This window comes from Coregonus lavaretus (genome assembly GCF_964263955.1).
Source record: "Coregonus lavaretus genome assembly, contig: HAP1_SCAFFOLD_443, whole genome shotgun sequence".
NCBI lineage: Eukaryota > Metazoa > Chordata > Actinopteri > Salmoniformes > Salmonidae > Coregonus > Coregonus lavaretus.
Genome location: NW_028165336.1, coordinates 38067 through 59699, shown reverse-complemented (window position 1 = coordinate 59699; position 21633 = coordinate 38067). Strand labels below are relative to the sequence as shown.

General features: G+C 42.2%; 1 protein-coding gene across 1 annotated transcript in view; it reads right to left on the bottom strand.

Moving 5' to 3' along the window:
- Positions 1 to 8083: 8083 nt before the first annotated feature.
- LOC311115944 (uncharacterized protein) overlaps positions 8084 to 21633 on the bottom strand; it is a 28036-nt gene continuing 14486 nt past the window's right edge. The window contains exons 4-5 of the mRNA XM_084191062.1: positions 11961 to 12077; positions 8084 to 9034 (exon numbers count right to left, since the gene is read on the bottom strand). Coding sequence (XP_084047188.1) covers positions 8935 to 9034; positions 11961 to 12077 — 217 coding nt within the window. The 3' untranslated portion in view covers positions 8084 to 8934. The remainder of the gene's footprint in view (positions 9035 to 11960; positions 12078 to 21633) is intronic.

Below are 21633 nucleotides of genomic sequence, written 5' to 3'. Positions count from 1 at the left end.
GTCTGCCTTACCGTTCTGTGACCCAGGGATGTACGTGATCTTAAATGTGAAACGGGTCAAAAACATATTCCACCTCGCCTGGCGAGAGTTCAGCCTCCTCGCTGCCCGGATGTACTCCAGGTTACGGTGGTCCGTCAAAATGAGGAAAGGGTGTTGAGCCCCCTCAAGCCAGTGCCTCCACACCTTTAGGGCCTGTACCACGGCTAACAACTCCCTATCCCCCACGTCATAGTTTCGCTCCGCCGGACTGAGCTTCTTGGAATAAAAAGCACAGGGGCGGAGCTTAGGTGGCGCGCCGGACCGTTGCGACAGCACGGCTCCTATACCGGCCTCTGACGCGTCCACCTCTACCTGAAATGGCAAAGAGGGATCCGGATGCGCCAGCACCGGATCCGAGGTAAACAGGTCCTTCAGCCTCCCAAACGCCGTGTCCGCCTCGGCTGACCACTGCAGACGCACCGGACCCCCCTTCAAAAGAGACGTTATGGGAGCTGCCACCTGTCCAAAACCCCGGATAAACCTCCGGTAATAATTCGCAAACCCCAAAAACTGCTGCACCTCCTTCACAGTAGTTGGCGTTTGCCAATTACGCACGGCTGACACCCGGTCTACCTCCATCTTCACCCCTGACGCAGACAACTGATAACCCAAAAAGGAGACCGACTCCTGGAAGAACAGACACTTCTCTGCCTTGACATACAGGTCGTGCTCCAACAGTCTCCGCAACACTCGGCGCACCAGGGCCACATGCTCGACTCGGGTAGGCGAGTACACAAGAATGTCATCGATGTACACGACCACCCCCTGCCCCTGCATGTCCCTGAAGATCTCATCCACGAATGATTGGAAACCTGAAGGAGCGTTCATCAACCCGTATGGCATGACAAGATACTCGTACTGGCCCGAGGTGGTACTAAAGGCTGTCTTCCATTCATCGCCCCCCCTAATGCGCACCAAGTTGTACGCGCTCCTGAGATCTAATTTAGTGAAGAAACGCGCCCCGTGCAATGACTCCGTCATGGTCGCAATCAGCGGGAGTGGATAACTGTACTTCAGCGTGATCTGATTGAGACCACGGTAATCAATGCACGGGCGTAATCCTCCATCCTTTTTCTTCACAAAAAAGAAACTCGAGGACGCAGGGGAAGTGGAAGGCCGTATGTATCCTTGTCTCAGAGATTCGTCTATGTACGTCTCCATAGCTCTCTTCTCCTCCTGAGACAGAGGATACACATGGCTCCGCGGGAGCGCAGCTCCTGCCTGGAGGTCTATCGCACAATCTCCCTGCCTATGGGGAGGCAACTGCGTCGCCCTCGACTTACTGAACACAATAGCCAAATCCCCATACTCAGGGGGAACGTGCAGTGCGGGCACCTGGTTTGGACTCTCCACCGAGGTAGCCCCTATGGAAACGCCTAAACATCGACCCACACACTGGGCAGACCACTCCATCAGAGCCCTCTCCTGCCACGAAATCGATGGGTTATGGGTACTCAACCAGGGCATGCCCAGCTCCACCGGATACGCAGGCGAGTTGATCAGAAATAGCTGGATCATCTCCTGATGACCCCCCTGCGCACACATCCTAAGTGGCGCAGAGACCTCCCTGATCAAGCCTGCACCCAACGGACGGCTATCTAGGGCATGAACGGGGAAGGGAACGTCAACAGGGAGAAGGGGAATCCCTAAGGCTAAACAAAACTTCTTATCAACAAAATTCCCAGCCGCGCCTGAATCTACCAGCGCCTTATGCTGGGAATGAGGTGCTACCTGTGGAAAACGCACAGATATACAGAAATGTGCAACAGAGAGCTCTGGGTGAGTGGGGCGCCTACTCACCTGGAAGGACTCCCCAGTGCGGGACCTGTCGTCCTCTCCCCGAGGAGGCCATCCCCAACACCTAGCCGCGGTGTGTCCTCCCCGACCACAGTTGGTGCAGGAGATGGATCCCCTCGTAAGCCAACCCCTCCTCTCTCTAGCGCCAGCGCCCCCGAGCTCCATGGGGCACGGCTCGGAGGCGCTGGAGGGTGAAATGGACGGACCCCCCTCGGAGCGTCCGCGGGTAGCTAGCAGGGTATCCAACCTGATGGACATGTCGACCAACTGGTCGAACGAGAGGCTGGTGTCCCTACAGGCCAGCTCCCTACGGACGTCCTCGCGTAGACTACATCTGTAGTGATCGATGAGAGCCCGCTCATTCCACCCTGCAACCGCCGCTAGGGTACGGAACTCCAAGGCGATCTCCTGGGCACTCCTCTTCCCCTGCCGGAGGCCGACCAGACGCTCCCCCGCCGCTTTCCCCTCCGGGGGATGGTCAAACACCGCCCTGAAGCGGCGGGAGAACTCGTCGTAGGTGATGGTGTTAGCGTCGATCCTCCTCCACTCTGCGTTGGCCCATTCCAACGCCTTCCCGGAAAGGCAGGAGATCAGGGCGGACACACTCTCGTGTCCTGAGGGCGCCGGGTGCACGGTGGCCAGGTAAAGCTCCACCTGGAGAAGGAATCCCTGACACCCCGCCGCGGTCCCATCGTAGGCCCTCGGGAGCGAGAGTCGAACTCCTCAGGGTTCCGGAGCGGGAATGGGCTGAGTGGCCGATGGTGCGGGCAGGGAGGATGGCGGCGGAGGAGTCCCTCGGGTCTCCCAGCCTCGAATGGTGGTGATCACCTCCTGCAGTGCGGACCCCATCCGCAGGATCTGGTCATTCTGCTCACGGACCCTGTCCTCCAACGTCGCCTGTGCTGCTGCGGCTCCTGCTGATTCCATCAAGTAAGGTGTATGATTCTGTCAAGGTAGATGTAGGTGGGTGTGGGTGGAATCAGACGCAGGACGCAGTACGTTAGTCTAACAGACTTTAGTGATGCACAGTAAAAACAAACACGAAATAAATGCCCTTAGGCAAAAGCTCCGCACGTAGGCGAAAACACAAGCGCACAAACAGGTGCGACAAAATACTCCAAAATACTAAGGAGCAAAGTAGCTCAACCGAGCAAACAGTAAATCCAGCCTACCGGCACGACAGTAAAACAATCACACACAACACTAGACAAAACACAACGAGAACTTATAGGACACTAATTACACTAAACGCTAACAGGTGTACAACAATCAGACAAAAGCAAATGAACATAGAAACATACAACGGTGGCAGCTAGTATTCTGGAGACGACGAATGCCGAAGCCTGCCCGAGCAAGGGAGGGAGGCAGCCTCGGCCGAAACCGTGACAGTAGTACTGCTAGGTTTTACACAGTCAAATGTGACCAACCGGCTCGATTTTATGTAGCAACATTTGAAATTGTGTTTTTTACATTGGATAAAAGTAGAGACTCAGCTAGAAAAAGGTATATCATACACTACAGTTGAGGAACAATGGGAAAGTAATTCTGCTTTGAAAGATGCTAAACTTGTAACCTCACTTTTGAGAAAATGGCCTTTGAATGTTTTGGTTCACCTACTGGAGAGCTCTTCTTTATCTACAGTGGTGTTACTTTGGCAGATAATGTCACCCATCTAAATAAATAGTATATATATATAGTTAACTAAATGTATGATGTTTTTGGTTTATGTCAGTTTCATTGTTTGTTATGCTATAAATTGTTATTTTATGGTCGTAAGTGGTAAAATGAACTAGAAAATGTCATATTTTGCAATTCTGAGTAATTACTACTTTAGTTAGGATATTCTTTATTCAGTAGTACTGCAGTTGCTAAATAATTCCAATAGATGACAGCATAAGACCATGAATGACATTTCAGGAGATCAGTTTAGTTTTCTCCCTGGATACACCACCACTCCCCATCACAGGAAAACTCCTGCACATTTTTTTTACTGTCCCTTTCCACACTGCTAACGCAAGAGGAACGACTGAAAAAGCATTTAACAGATTACTGTGAAATAATATAATGATGATTCATGTTTATTATTACCTGTTTTTATGCTCATGTTTTGAAATTATACTTCATTACTATAACGATTATCAATAAGCCTGAACATTAATTTAGTCACCTCTGGTTGAGAAAAATATATTTTCCTAGTACATTCATTGTCAGATTCATCAACCAGCAGCGAGCACTCTGCCTTCTAGCACAAGTGAGGGGCATGTTGAGGTACATTTGCTAACCGGGAGGGTTGCACGATCTAATTTATTGGCGGGCTGGAAGACGCACTCTTGTCTTATCTATTCCGAGGTTGTTTAATCGATATATTAGATATTTCATAATGCATGTATACTAGGGTTGAGGTTGGAGCATCTGACTAGTGATTATTTACCCGGGGTTCAACACCTGCTATAGTTACTATTTAATTGCTCTTCCAAAAGCATCACAGGCCTAATACGAGATATATAGCTAGCTAAAGTAATGAGTGACCATTTCAGAAAATCATGGGACATATAGTATTTGGATGCATGCTATTTTATGTTAATCATATTGCTGCTTGTAGCCTATAACTGATGCTTCGTTGTCTTATGCTGCCATCTATTGGAAATATTTAGCTATTAAAAGTTATTAATTCACGTACAGACATTGGTGAGGCAGCTGAGAAATAAAGTGTATTAGATCAGTCTCAATCCTGCCCCACGCCAATTGCTGGACTTTCACCCAGAGGTTACTAGGTCACCCAATTCAAACCACATTTGAAAAATAAAACAAATGTGTCTTATTTATCAAGTGTTCTGTCTAGCAATTATACATATAATAAAATAACAACAAAATAATCAAAACACTATTTAATACTATAATTGTATTTACTAAGATAATATTATTACTAAAATAGTTTCTAAAAGTGTTCTAGGCTACCCTACCCTAGAATTAGGGGTTAGGGTTATCGCTAAAATAGGTTATAAGTAGGGTAAGAGTTTCTGTATAGCACTTTGTGACATCTGCTGGTGTAAAAAGGGCTTTATAAATACATTTGATTGATTGTTAGGTTTAGGGTTTATATGGCAAAAAACAGTATGGGTTTATAGCACTCGTGCGCCTCCCTTTGGCCATCTGTGGGTACTATATAACTCATTCATTAAATTTTTTACATTTTTACATATTTAGCAGACGCTCTTATCCAGAGCGACTTACAGTTAGTGAGTGCATACATTTTCATACTGGCCCCCCGTGGGAAACGAACCCACAACCCTGGCGTTGCAAGCGCCATGCTGTACCAACTGAGCTATATGACACTTGCTAGGCTCATAATCTGAGGTAGCAACTGCGTTAGATCTACAAATCCATTAGCTAGACCACCCGATTAGACAACAATCACCCCATTATACCCATTTGGTTTGCAACTCAGTGAACCTGCGCAGCATTCGCTCAATTTGATGCCTACGAACAAAGAGTTCGATGCATATCAAATTACCCAGCAGCCATTTAGAAACAACAAGTCGTCAAAAAAATTGTTATTTCTTAATTAAAAAATGTCTTCTGGCTGTTTAAATCGGCCATATCTTGAAAAAGAGGACAGGGACATGCGTTTTGTTTAGATTGTACACTTTTTTCTTAAAACAAATATATTTAACCATGACAAGAAAATGTTTAACGTTTGATGGCTTTGCGCCAGACAACACCTCTTAGACTGTGGCTCACCACAACATGTACTCAGGTTAACATTGAGCGCGCTCACCATGTAACTGTAACCTTGTTAATAATAAGTTACCTGAGGTAAACCTACAGGGTTAATGCTCACCAAGTAACCGTAACCTTGTTAATAATAAGTTACCTGAGGTAAACCTACAGGGTTAACGCTCGCCAAGTAGCCGTATCCTTGTTAACAATAAATTACCTGAGGTAAACCTACATGGTTAACGCTCACCAAGTAGCCATAACCTTGTAAATAATAAGTTACCTGAGGTAAACCTACAGGGTTAACGCAGGCAGGTCTCATTGTTAACAATAGAATGTTCTGAAGGCGAGTCGGTGTCACGGAGCTCAATAGAACTAATAGGAGCTGGCAGGGTGAAAAATGCCCAAACATAAGGCCTGTTTTTTTGCGATTACTTCATAACCAGGGACAGAAGGTAATATTATGAAACTGGGCTCCATGGCGGATGCAATGAACAAATTTTATCAGAAATAAACGTTGTAAAAAATGTAACTTGAGGCGCCCCGAAAATAATATTCAAAAGGTTCAGTCATTGGACACAGAGGGGTTAAACACTATTATTATTATTAAACACTAAAGTTACCGTCCATCTAGTGAAAAGGCGAACCGGACAGAGGGATGGTAGGTAGCCAGCATTCGTCAACGAGAGAGGGAGAAGCCCTCCACAGTATTTAACAGGTGGAAGAAACAACCTGGGAGCTCCATCGGTCCACAAGAAATGCAGGCAGCCGGTGATGATGTAGTGGTAGCTAGGATAACTAGGATGCTGCTGGTAGAGTAGCTAGCTTAGCTAGCTGTACCGACTAGCTTGGCTAACTAGCAGGTCGTTCGTCTGTCCCTCGAGGATGATGACGAATCCGGTGAACCACAAGATGAAACAAGGATAGCGAGTGAAAAGGATCTGGCTACACTCATACTGTCACTGACCATTACGCAAAAAAGCAAATTGAACAATAAACTTCGGTGTCTCAACACTGTAACGAACTCCGTCGTTGTTCCCCAAGATCACCTCAGACCACTCTGGGCGTAACTGGACAATATGCTTGGAGCCAAACCGTACGTGGACGCGGGCAGTTCTGTACGTGGACGCAGACAGTTCCAGAACGCGGACATGAGCAGAGCCACACAATAAACTAAACCCAGTCTTTAAAGTCGGGTACATTAGTAATGTAAGTAATATTCTTTTTACATTAGTAATACTATTTTATTTATTTTTATATGTAAAACAAACATTCAAAGTTTTTTAAATAACAATATTTTGAGATCTGGGCCCATATCCACAAAGTATCTCTGAGTAGAAAATTGGTCGTATATGTGCTGAGAATTAAGACATTTTACTCTATAAATGAATGCATAGCATTTTGTCTTCGGTTTGGCAGATTAACTCATGCTTATTTCTGAAGATAAACTCAGGTTTTCACCCAGCGGCTAAAGAGTTGGAGCAGTGGCAGGAGTTGGACCTATGGCAGAATGGAATCACGGGCCGGGCGCTGGAAAAAACGGGCGGGTTTGATCTGACCACTGGAGGGCTGCTGGGTTCACATCCTCAAAACATTCACCTTTCGTTGATCAGAACTCTAGAGGTTCTTCTTCACTGAACCCCAAAATATATCTAACTTTTAGTGGTTCCATATATTAAGGAAGTGATAGAAGCCTTTTAGGTTCTATAAGGAACCTTCTTTTCTAAGTGTATAATAAACACGTTTTTCTTTTGATTATTTAATTACCTACATCATGTTATTTCAAGTTATCGCTTTGGAGCGCAACATCACGTTGTTAAAAAAGAATCCTAAATTGGGCATGGCTATAAATTGGGCAATTGAAGGCATCTAGGGCGAAATATGTGTTCGATGAAAATGAACGTTGTAGGCAATATTTTTGGCAAGGGACTTGATGGCTACTATGCCAATGCTATTTAGAGTTGTTAAACGGGTGTGAAGAGTGTGTTGGTATAACGATAATATTGTCAAAATTCCGCTTGTAACAACCATCAGAATTGGTTAAAGAAATATGCATTCCATTATATTAGGCAATAATGAAGAGTAGGCAAAGTGGTTGTGTCGAGAAAATTCTATCAAATGTCTTCCATTGCAACGAGTCCAGTCAGGGTGCTGCAGAACCCCTGCAGTACCTCCGCTGACCCCGGATTGGGAACTCCTGATTTAGCAGATACTCTAATCTAGAGTGATTTACAGTAAGTGCATTCATCTTAAGATAGCTATTTATTTTGTAAATAAACTTAATAAATTCTTCATAAAAATGTCATCTCACCTCTTAGCTTTGGTGTCATGTTTCCCAGAGAGACACATTTTAGAGGCAGGGCCCCCCTCCTCTCTCTCCCCAGAGAGACTCATTTTAGACCACTGACCCCTAAACAGAGATGCAGCATGTTGGTTGTGGTGAACACAGTGACAACTCATTCTAGAATGTCAATTGTTCTCTTTTACTCATGATCTCTTAGAAATAAAACATTTACTAACAGACATATCCAAACAGTCAGGTGATTTAATTTAATCACATGAACATTGTTACGTTCCCCAACAAGAAATAAAACATTGTCTCTCAAACAGAAGAAGGAACTAACAAAGAGTCACTAACAACAACCAAAACGAAACAGGTGATTTTAGGAGGGGTTCTGAAAGACACTCATGGGGGTGTCCACTAGTGGTGGGAAACAGAGGCTTTCTGAACGCTTTGGGGCTTCCACCAAATTGTGCCGAAAATGCCATTGATAGATTTGAGTGCTAATAAACAACATTTAGTTAGAATGTGGGGTTCGCTTTTTGCCTCCAGGTTCACTATGTTTTCAAAAACGATGCATATGTGGTATTATTTAGGATACTAAAGACAGAATATTATCATAGGCTACACTAAATAAAACACATTATTTAAACAAGGATGGGAAGATAGTGTGGTTCAACAGAAAATAAATGTTCAACTATAGCAAGGATTCAATCTTGTGCCTATGTTGATATCTGATCCAAATTCCCGTCTCTACCTGCTGAGCTACCATTCAGGGGCTACAAACTGGAAGACATCAAACTAAATGTGTAAATAAGGTGTCCAGTAGAGGTCAGTATTTGAAAAAGACTTTGCTTCGAAAAAAGCACCGGCACCAGGGAGAAATCAGTGAGATCTCTCGCATTTTGCAACACATGGTTCGAAAAAGTATGAGATCAAACAAAGCTTCGGATGTCATTGATCATGTGGTAATGTTACTTCGAAACTATCCATGGCAGCATTTCAAACACTTAAAAGACTCTCCCCTCAGCCCTCAAGTTAAGTGGACACTTCTGATGACGTATCATGACGTATGATGAGTGGACACTTCTGATGACGTATCATGACGTATGATGAGTTGACACTTCTGATGACGTATCATGACGTATGATGAGTTGACACTTCTGATGACGTATCATGACGTATGATGAGTGGACACATCTGATGACGTATCATGACGTATGATGAGTGGACACATGCAGGGCAAAGGGTGAGGGAAGAATGAATGAATTTTAAATGGACCGCCCTTGCCCTGAAATGTGTCACTCGTTTGTCCCACGGTTGTGTTTTCAGTCATCATCATTTTTGCAACAAGTAGGAGATTTATATTATGTAAAGTAGGCTAGGTTATAATATATAACAGAGGTTTGTTAGTGATATGCAGATGGAGGTCTATACCTCAGCTATAGCCTACATACACAACACGTTTTAGTTATCCTGCAACAGGATGATTAAATTAAGAGCTTGTCTTTATCTAATCCAAGGCAGTTTGCATTATTAACAATGACGTTGCAACTGTCAGCTGTTGTAAACCTATGTGATTGGATGTTATAGACCCCCATCTGAACAGTTTCTTTCCCCATGCTGTAGCCCTCACCAACTGGCCATCTGGCCCATAGAGACTAAAGGACTATACACTCTATGCTGCACACCACATCAAGCCATCTCTGAACTGTACACTACCATCTGGTCCATAGAGACTAAAGGACTATACACTCTATGCTACACACCACATCAAGCCATCTCTGAACTGTACACTAAATAACTGAACTATACTGCATTAGCACTCTGTTCATCTCTCTTAGATATATTTATGTAAATCACCTGTATACCCACTGTACTGTATTTAAGTGATAATTCCTGAGAAGCAGGTGTTTGTAAGATATATTGGCATGGGTTTTGTTAAGCAAACTGTGCAAATACAGTGCCTTGCAAAAGTATTCATCCCCCTTGGCATTTTTCCTATTTTGTTGCATTACAACCTGTAATTTAAATGGATTTTTATTTGGATTTCATGTAATGGACATACACAAAATGGTCCAAATTGGTGAAGTGAAATGAAAAAACTGCTAACTAGCTGCACTGTTTAGTTTGACCTGTTTTCTATTGATATGTCTTTGTATTCATGATTTCGACTGGTTGAGAAAAGCTGCCTGCCAGTCTGTCTCATCCCGACTCCTGACACGTTCATTACTATGCGACAGCTGGAGATCAAATTTGAATATTGAAACAATGTTGCAAATGTAAATGCAAACTAAATGTTAGTCTAAAAGAAATGTGAGATAATGTCTAGATACTTTTTATATGGCTGGGCTGATGAGATAGTGGATTGCGCAGTCAGATGGAACAGAATATATAGGCATTTAATGTCATAGATTTAGCCGGTGGTAATTTGTGGAATAGACACCGGCTGGAATGCGGTTTTAACCAATCAGCATTCAGGATTAGACCCACCTGTTGTATAAATGTGTATATCCACTGCTCATTCTCTTATAGCTCAATGCTCACTCTAGCTCTGTGTGTATAATGCTGTACGTAAACTTTGTGTAAACTCCTCTGTCTGTATTCTGTCTCTAAATGTTGTCTATCACTAGCAGCACCATATCACCAAGTACAATTCTGAGAAAAGTTGTAGGATCTTAATTTGATCACCCCCCACTGCAGAATAACTTCCATGCGATGCAGGACATGTATTTGAGGTTTAAAACGGCTTCTAAAGTTTCAAACTATATTTTTTAATATGAAGAATATATCAACCTTACAAACATTTACATAAATTGTGATCCACATTTCCTGTTGCTGCAGGAATATTTTCCTGCTGTAGCAAACTGGCTCAAATTAAGATCCTACATACAGTTCAAGTTGGAAGTTTACATACACCTTAGCCAAATACATTTAAACTCCGTTTTTCACAAATGCCTTTCTTAGGTCAGCTAGGATCACCACTTTATCTTAAGAATGTGAAATGTCAGAATAATAGTAGAGAGAATGATTTATTTCTGAGATGTTGCTTCAATATATCCACATCATTTTCCTTCTTCTTGATGCCATCTATTTTGTGAAGTGCACCAGTCCCTCCTGCAGCAAAGCACCCCCACAGCATGATGCTGCCACCCCCGTGCTTCACGGTTGGGATGATGTTCTTTGGCTTGCAAGCCAACCCCCTTTTTCCTCCAAACATAACAATGGTCATTATAGCCAAACAGTTATATTTTTATTTCATCAGACCAGAGGACATTTCTCCAAAAAGTACAATCTTTGTCCCCATGTGCAGTTGCAAACCGTAGTCTTGCTTTTTTATGCCGGTTTTGGAGCAATGGCTTCTTCCTTGCTGAGGGGCCTTTCAGGTTATGTCGATATAGGACTAGTTTTTACTGTGGATATAGATACTTTTGTACCTGTTTCCTCCTTTTTTTCTGAGGTCTTGCCTGATTTCTTTTGATTTTCCCATGATGTCAAGCAAAGAGGCACTGAGTTTGAAGGTAGGCCTTGAAATACATCCTCAGGTACACCTCCAATTGACTCAGATGATGTCAATTAGCCTATCAGAAGCTTCTAAAGCCATGACATCATTTTCTGGAATTTTCCAAGCTAAGTAAACTTCTGACCCACTGGAATTGTGATACAGTGAATTATAAATGAAATAATCTGTCTGTAAACAATTGTTGGAAAAATTACTTGTGTCATGCACAAAGTAGATGTCCTAAACGACTTGCCAAAACTATAGTTTGTTAACAAGACATTTGTGGAGTGGTTGAAAAACGAGTTTAATGACTCCAACGTAAGTGTATGTAAACTTCCGACTTCAACTGTAGGTATGGGTAAAAGTGACTAGGCAATCAGGATAGAGATTACATCTCCTGTGCGCACACACACACACACACACACACACACACACACACACACACACACACACATGGAGGGAATGTTGTGTTTGTTTAATATTGTTTCAGGACTATTAAAATTGAAAAAAGGTTTAGCCTATGGATTATGAAAACAACAAAAATAAATGGGAAAATGGGAGAGGAGAAATGACTAGAGACAGTGTTGGTTAACTCACTGACCATGACCCATGAGTTCTTCTTACCTTTGTTCAGTAGAAAAGTCTCCCTCTCTAAACAGTATAGGAAGATTCATAGACAGGTCACTCTTCATGGACACACAGCTGGGTACAGGGGAGGCTGGTCTCTCCTGCTTGATTGGGCTTCAACACAATAGATACAAACATTACGTCTCTCATGTACTCTGAGCTCAGATGGGGAAACAAGAGTTTCATTCCAAAACGCTATATATCCATTTTCAGAAATGTTGGTCAATTAGCTTTTATAGTTTAAAGAAATTATGAAAGAGATTGGTGTGTTTTTTCACTATCTAATCATGGTATGGGGTTGTTCAATGAAATACATGTATTTGTTTAAAATCTATCACTTGATGGTTTCATTTCAGTGAGACCAAGAATCATGTTTTTTGCTAAATACTACATATCTGCCTCACTCTCAGAGAAATAAGTAGTACTGCTAGGTTTTACACAGTAATAATATGTATCTACCTCACTCTCAGAGAAATAAGTAGTACTGCTAGGTTTTACACAGTAATAATATGTATCTGCCTCACTCTCAGAGAAATAAGTAGTACTGCTAGGTTTCACACAGTAATAATAATCAAAAAGAACGCTCGATCGAGGTGTTACTTTGGCAGATAATGTCACCCATCTAAATATATCGTTTTTTAATTATTTTTTATAATTAACAAAATGAATGTTGTTTTTGGTTTATGTCAGATTCATTGTGCTATGCTATAAAATGTTATTTTATTCTTGTAAGTGGTAAAATGAACTAGAAAATTTCATATTTTGCAATTCTGAGTAATTACTACTTTAGTAAGGATATACTTTATTCAGTACTACTGCAGTTGCTAAATAATTCCAATAGAATAGAGCATAAGACCACAAATGACATTTCAGAAGGTTAGTTTAGTTTTCTCCCTGGATACACCACCACTCCCCCTCACAGGAAAACTCCTGCACACGCTTTTTACTGTCCCTTTCCACACTGCTAACGCAAGAGGAACGACTGAAAAAGCATTTAACAGATTACTGTGAAATAATATATTGATGATTAATGTTTATTATTAGCTGTTTAATGCTCATGTTTTGAAATTATACTTCATTACTATAACGATTATAAATAAGCCTTTTACTTACTTTTACTTACCCCTTTTACTTACTTCATTACTATAACGATTATAAATAAGAGTTTCTGTATAGCACTTTGTGACATCTGCTGGTGTAAAAGGGGCTTTATAAACAGGGGTGCACATAACTGGTACGCAGGTACGCAAGCGCGACAAAAATCAGGAATGCGTAATGCCACTTGTGTTACTACGCGCCTTTGCGTACTTGACAGATCTTCTCATCTAACCTTACACATGACATGTTGCTTGTCATCTACTGTCAGGGATGTCCAAAAAGCATCAGACATTAAGCAGCTTCTTTGGCGTTTCGCCACCTACAAAGAAACGCCAACTGGAGCCAGAGCCGAAGAAAATACTTTTTTCGGAAAAGCGGCTCCAAGATGTACAGTGGCTTGAAGCTAACGATGAGCGCACTGAAATGTGGTGCAAGATTTGCCGCTCAAATTCACATCTAGCAGACAAAACAGGTGCATTTTATAAAGGCTCAAAGAATTTCAACCATCCTTAATTTGACAAACATGAAAAGAGCAAGGAGCACACGAATATGGCACAAGCCGTTGCTAATTAACCCCCTGAGTAAGTGTGTCTTACTCAGGGGGTTAGCTGAGAATAGCCGAGAATAAATGTCCAGTCGCCCACTTGCCAGATGGCGAGACAAGCTGAATGAAGAACAGCGGCAAGCTCTGTTTCATATTTTTCTCCTCGCCTTCCATAAAGCTAAACACGCACGTCCCATGTCTTCCTATTCTGAGGATGTTCCTTTACTGAAGCGGCTAGGAGTAAATGTTGGAGGTGCAGCATATCATTCACGTGAAGTGGGCACACGGATCATGCAGAGCATCGCTCACACCATCAGCGGGGAGTTACGAGCCAACTTGCAGTCTGATGAATTTTGGGGGCTGCTTTTTGATGGATCTGAGGACATCACAAAAACTTAGCAGGAAATCGTTTACATTGTGTCTATGTCCAGCAACGGAGAATTTACTTCAGACTTTATTGGACTGATTGAATTGGGTGCTGACCGAACGGCGCAGGCCATAACAGACGGACTTGTGAGACTTTTCCAGGACACAGGCTTGGATGACTGGACAACAAAGTTGGTCGCTGTGTGCACAGATGGGGCTGATGCTAACGTAGGTATCTACAACGGCGTTGTGCCAAAACTCCGGCAACTTGCTGCGGTTGGAGACTGCCTTGTGCACATTCTGTGCACCGCACACACACTGGAGAATTGCGCGAAATCAGCTGATCGCAACGTTTCTTACTGTGAGACATTTAATAGCTCTGTGGTCAAGCTGCTGCAGTTTTATTTACAAAAAGGTGGAGCAAAAAAAACTGCTGCACTGAATAAGCTATGTGAAGAAAATGGGATCTCCTTTGTGAAACTGGGTAAGTTTCATAATATCAGATGGTCTGCATGGAGGCATGAAACACTTAAAAATATCAAGACTATTGCCAGCCATTAAAATGCAACTGGTTATGAGCGATAACAGTGACTTGCAGCATTTCTGCACAGAGCGTTTTCAGTGCTTTCTGTCAAACATGCTTGACATTTGCAACATTTTGAAGACCACATCCATTAGGTTTCAGAAGGAAAAGCTGACCATTGGAGAATTTAAGGATGAACTCATGGTGGCCATTGGACAGTTCACACTTCTGCTTGATGGTGAAAGCCACAGGGCACACACTGTTTCCAATGCTGATGCTGACAGAGACAAGACACACTTACTCAGGGGGTTAATTGAAGAGTTTGAAATCAGATATGACTCCCTCAAGTCATGTGATCATTTCTTAGTATTTGATCCTTCAACATGGCCTCAGGAAATGCAAGACCTCCACAGTTTTGGAAACACAACAGTTTGCAGCATTCTCAAGAAATATGAGGCCACCTTGCAACTTGACAAAGATACCACTGTGACAGAATGGATGCGCTTAAAGCAGGCAGGAAAACACCTGGGAGCCTCTTCTGTGTATGACTTGGTCCAAATAGTAAATACAAGTAACCCAGATGCTTACTCCAACATCAACAAGGTGGTTAAGCTGTCTCGTACACTGCCTTTAAGCAGTGCAGCTTGTGAGAGGGGATTCTCACATCTCAACATAATAAAAACCAAGTACAGATCTCGTCTGTCACATGCTTGTCTGTCAGCCCTGATGCACATTCACCTGTCAAAGCAGACCACAGAGCTACAGAGATGTGGTCCTCTGTAGCTGAGCTGGTAGAGCACGGCGCTTGTAACGCCAAGGTTGTGGGTTCGATCCCAGGGACCACCTATACACAAAAATGTATGCACGCATGACTGTAAGTCGCTTTGGATAAAAGCGTCTGCTGAATGGCATATTATATTATATTATATATTTGACCCAAAGCCTGCTGTTGACCAATCGGAGCCTCAACCAAGGACAGGGAGGTGCATCTGCAGCATCTTCATCATCTACCATGCAGGAAGCTGAAGCAGAGGATAGTGGGGGCAACACTGAAGAGGACCGTGGTGGCGGCACTGAGGAAGACTGCACTTCTTAAGACCACAATACATATGGGGTGAGTACCAGACACAATCTGCTGGTAAGGTTATGTGCACCCCTGTTTATAAATACATTTGATTGATTGTTAGGTTTATGGTTTATATGGCAAAAAACAGTATGGGTTTATGGCACTCTTGTGGCCGAATGTGGGTACTATATAATTCATTAATGACACTTGCTAGGCTCATAATCTGAGGTAGCAACTGTGTCAGATCTACGAATCCATTAGCTAGACCACCCGATTAGACAACAATAACCCCATTATACCCATTTGGTTTGCAACTCAGTGAACCTGCGCAGCATTCGCTCAATTTGATGCCTACGAACGAAGATTTCGATGCATATCAAATTACCCAGCAGCCTTTTAGAAACAACAAGTCCTCAAAGAAAAGGTTATTTCTTAATAAAAAAATGTCTTCTGGCTGTTTAAATCGGCCACATCTTGAAAAAGAGGACAGGGACATGCATTATGTTTAGATTGTACACTTTTTTCTTAAAACAAATATGGTTAACCATGACCAGAAAATGTTTAATGTTTGATGGCTTTCCGCCAGCCATCGCCTCTTAAACTGTGTTTAACCACACTATTGGTGACCACAACATGTACTCAGAAGAACAGTGTACGCGCTCACCAAGTAGCCGAAACCTTGTCAATAGTAAGTTATCTGAGGTAAACCTACAGGGTTAACGCAGGCAGGTCTCATTGATAACAATAGTGAAGCTGGCATTGTGACGCAGAACAATGGGCTGGGAATAGAACGTTCTGAAGGCGAGTCGGTGTCACGGAGCTCAATAGAACTAATAGGAGCTGGTAGGGTGAAAAATGCCCAAACATAAGGCCTGTTTTTTAGCGATTACTTCATAACCAGGGAAAGAAGGTAATATTATTAAACTGGGCACCATGGCGGATGCAATGAACTAATTTTATCAGAAATAAACGTTGTCACTTGAGGCGCCCCGAAAATGATATTCAAAATGTCAGTCCTTGGACACAAAGGGGTTAAACACTAAAGTTACCGTCCATCTAGTGAAGAGAGGAGAACGGGACAGAGGGAGCGTAGGCCAGCATCCGTCAACGAGAGAGGGAGAAGCCCTCCACGGTATTTAACAGGTGGAAGAAACAACCCGGGAGCTCCATCGGTCCACAAGAAATGCAGGCAGCCGGTGATGATGTAGTGGTAGCTAGGATAACTAGGATGCTGCTGGTAGAGTAGCTAGCTTAGCTAGCTGTACCGACTAGCTTGGCTAGCTAGCAGGTCGTTTGTCTGTGCCTCGAGGATGATGACGAATACGGTGAACCACACAATTAAACAAGAATAGCGAGTGAAAAGGATCTGGCTACACTCATACTGTCACTGACCATTACGCAAAAAGCAAATTGAACAATAAACTTCGGTGTCTCAACACTGTAACGAACTCCGTTGTTATTCCAGACCACTCTGCGCGTAACTGGACAATATGCTTGGCGCCAAACCGTGCGTGGACGCGGACAGTTTCAGAACGCGGACATGAGCAGAGCAACACAATAAACTAAACCCAGACTTTAAAGTCGGGTACATTAGTAATATTCTTTTTTTATTATGTCAAACAAAAATTATTCGTTTTTTAAAACAATATTTTGAGATCTGGGCACGTATCCAAAAAGCGTAGAAAATTGGTCCTCTCTCTCCCCAGACAGACTCATTTTAGACCACTAACCCCTAAACAGAGATACAGCATGTTGGCAGGGCCCCCCTCCTCTCTCTCCCCAGACAGACTCATTTTAGACCACTAACCCCTAAACAGAGATACAGCATGTTGGCAGGGCCCCCCTCCTCTCTCTCCCCAGACAGACTCATTTTAGACCACTAACCCCTAAACAGAGATACAGCATGTTGGCAGGGACCCCCTCCTCTCTCTCCCCAGACAGACTCATTTTAGACCACTAACCCCTAAACAGAGATACAGCATGTTGACAGGGCCCCCCTCTGCTCTCTCCCCAGACAGACTCATTTTAGACCACTAACCCCTAAACAGAGATACAGCATGTTGGCAGGGCCCCCCTCCTCTCTCTCCCCAGACAGACTCATTTTAGACCACTAACCCCTAAACAGAGATACAGCATGTTGGTTGTGGTTAACACATTTTTCATTTACATTTTAGTCATTTAGCAGAGGCTCTTATCCAGAGCGACTTACAGGAGCAATTAGGGTTAAGTGCCTTGCTTAAGGGCACATCGACAGATTTTTCACCTAGTCGGCTCGGGGATTAGAACCTGCGATCTTTCGGTTTCTGGCACAACACTCTTACCCACTAAGCTACCTGCCGCTGTGTTAGCTGTGACAATTAGTTGTCAGATCTGGGCACGTATCCAAAAAGTGTCTCAGAGTAGAAAATTGGTCCTCTCTCTCCCCAGACAGACTAATTTTAGACCACTGACCCCTAAACAGAGATACAGCATGTTGGTTGTGGTTAACACAATGACAACTAATTATTGAATGTACATCTGCCGCACTCTCAGAGAAATAAGTATTACTGCTAGGTTTTACACAGTCAAATGTACAAATAACTACATTTTTTATAGAAACTGTACACATGATACATTTGTAACATCAATATATATATATATATATATATATATATATTTTTATAAACCCAGTAATATGAGATCTGTATGTAAAACATTTACCTTTGCATTTAGCAGATGTTTTTGTCCAGGGCCTGGTATCCCAAAAGCATCTTAAGGCTAAGTTAATCGTTAGAACCTTCGTAGGTGCATTGTTAAATCTCTGAGCTGTTTCCCAAAACCATCGTTATTAACGTTGCACTTGAAAAAACGCTCATATTCTAACACCTGCCTCAGACCACTTGTAGAACAGCCAAGTGCATCGTTAGATGCTTTTTTGCCCTCCCGCGTCACTTTATACTTTATATACATGTTACATCATCAGCCGTTGTAGGAAAGATGCATCTTAAAACACTGGTAAGCCTAAATTCCATCGCTATCGGGAAACCGGGCCCAGAGTGACTTACAATACAGTTGCTGTATTGTAGTGTATTAAAGCTTTAAAAAGGCTTCTAGAGTTTGTAATTTCCACTTAAAAAATGTCAAACTTGATTTGCCCTAATGAAAAATGTACCGACCACTACAAAACATTTTCATGAATTACAATGCACATAATAATTTACATTTCCTATTCCTGCTGTGAGAAACTGGGTCAAATTAAGATATGGCATCTGTAAGTGCATTCATCTTAAGATATCTAGGTGAGACAACCACATATCACAGTCAAATATACAGGATACGAACATCCCATTCCAGCTAAACAATGGATATATAGCATTTAGACAAAAAAACTTTTATTTTTATACACATCTCAAATGGTTGTGACATCTCTTCTCCATGTTAACTGTCAATAATAATAATAATAAGTCACTGTTTGTTAAGGTAGTTATAGACAGTGCAGCAACACAAGGCCATGTCTCACTCTTATTTGTATTCATTAAAACAGTTTAGTCATTTAGCAGACGCTCTTATCCAGAGCGACTTACAGTTAGTGAGTGCATACATTATTTTTAAATTTTTTATACCCTCCATGGGAATCGAACCCACAACCCTGGCGTTGCAAACGTCATGCTCTACCAACTGAGCTACATCCCTGTCTTTCAATCGGAGAATGTAGACAGAAGGGCTAAAACGGGCATGATTGATCTGAGGGGAAATCATTGATCCATTCAGAAAGTTATTTTGCAACAAGTAAGAGATTTTATATTATGTCAAGTAGGCTAGGTTATAATATATAACAGCGGTTTGTTAGTGATATGCAGATGGAGGTCTATACCTCAGCTATAGCCTACATACACAACAAGTTTTAGTTCTCCTACAACAGGCTGATTAAATTAAGATCCTACATCTGTACAGAGCTTGTCTTTATCTAAACTAAGGCAGTTTGCATTATTAGCAATGATGTTGCAACTGTCAGCTGCTGTAAACCAATGTAATTGGATGTTATAGACCCCCATCTGAACAGTTTCTTTCCCCATGCTGTAGCCCTCACCAACTGGCCATCTGGCCCATAGAGACTAAAGGACTATACACTCTATGCTGCACACCACATCAAGCCATCTCTGAACTGTACACTAAATAACTGCACTATACTGCATTAGCACTCTGTTCATCTGTCTTAGATATATTTATGTAAATGTAAACCCACTGTACTCTATTTAAGTGATAATGCCTGAGAAGCAGGTGTTTGTAAGATATATTGGCACGGGTTTTGTTAAGCAAACTCTGCAAATACAGTGCCTTGCAAAAGTATTCATCCCCCTTGGCATGTTTCCTATTTTGTTGCATTACAACCTGTAATTTAAATAAATTTTTATTTGGATTTCATGTAATGGACATACACAAAATAGTCCAAAATGGTGAAGTGAAATGAAAAAACTGCAAACTAGCTGCACTTCGTTTAGTTTGACCTGTTTTCTATTGATATTTCTTTGTATTCATGATTTCGACTGGTTGAGAAAAGCTGCCTGCCAGTCTGTCTCATCCCGACTCCTGACACGTTCATTACTATGCGACAGCTGGAGATCAAATTTGAATATTGAAACAATGTTGCAAATGTAAATGCAAACTAAATGTTAGTCTAAAAGAAATGTGAGATAATTTCTAGATACTTTTTATCGTGGCGACCAAATGTATAAATTGCCTGGCTGGGCTGATGAGATAGTGGATTGCACAGTCAGATGGAACAGAATATATAGGCATTTAATGTCATAGATTTAGCCGGTGGTAATTTGTGGAATAGACACCGGCTGGAATGCGGTTTTAACCAATCAGCATTCAGGATTAGACCCACCTGTTGTATAAATGTGTATATCCACTGCTCATTCTCTTATAGCTCAATGCTCACTCTAGCTCTGTGTGTATAATGCTGTACGTAAACTTTGTGTAAACTCCTCTGTCTGTATTCTGTCTCTAAATGTTGTCTATCACTAGCAGCACCATATCACCAAGTACAATTCTGAGAAAAGTTGTAGGATCTTAATTTGATCACCCCCCACTGCAGAATAACTTCCATGCGATGCAGGACATGTATTTGAGGTTTAAAACGGCTTCTAAAGTTTCAGACTATATTTTTTAATATGAAGAATATATCAACCTTACAAACATTTACATAAATTGTGATCCACATTTCCTGTTGCTGCAGGAATATTTTCCTGCTGTAGCAAACTGGCTCAAATTAAGATCCTACATACAGTTCAAGTTGGAAGTTTACATACACCTTAGCCAAATACATTTAAACTCAGTTTTTCACAAATGCCTTTCTTAGGTCAGCTAGGATCACCACTTTATCTTAAGAATGTGAAATGTCAGAATAATAGTAGAGAGAATGATTTATTTCTGAGATGTTGCTTCAATATATCCACATCATTTTCCTTCTTCTTGATGCCATCTATTTTGTGAAGTGCACCAGTCCCTCCTGCAGCAAAGCACCCCCACAGCATGATGCTGCCACCCCCGTGCTTCACGGTTGGGATGGTGTTCTTTGGCTTGCAAGCAAACCCCCTTTTTCCTCCAAACATAACAATGGTCATTATAGCCAAACAGTTATATTTTTATTTCATCAGACCAGAGGACATTTCTCCAAAAAGTACAATCTTTGTCCCCATGTGCAGTTGCAAACCGTAGTCTTGCTTTTTTATGCCGGTTTTGGAGCAATGGCTTCTTCCTTGCTGAGGGGCCTTTCAGGTTATGTCGATATAGGACTAGTTTTTACTGTGGATATAGATACTTTTGTACCTGTTTCCTCCTTTTTTTCTGAGGTCTTGCCTGATTTCTTTTGATTTTCCCATGATGTCAAGCAAAGAGGCACTGAGTTTGAAGGTAGGCCTTGAAGTACATCCACAGGTACACCTCCAATTGACTCAGATGATGTCAATTAGCCTATCAGAAGCTTCTAAAGCCATGACATCATTTTCTGGAATTTTCCAAGCTAAGTAAACTTCTGACCCACTGGAATTGTGATACAGTGAATTATAAATGAAATAATCTGTCTGTA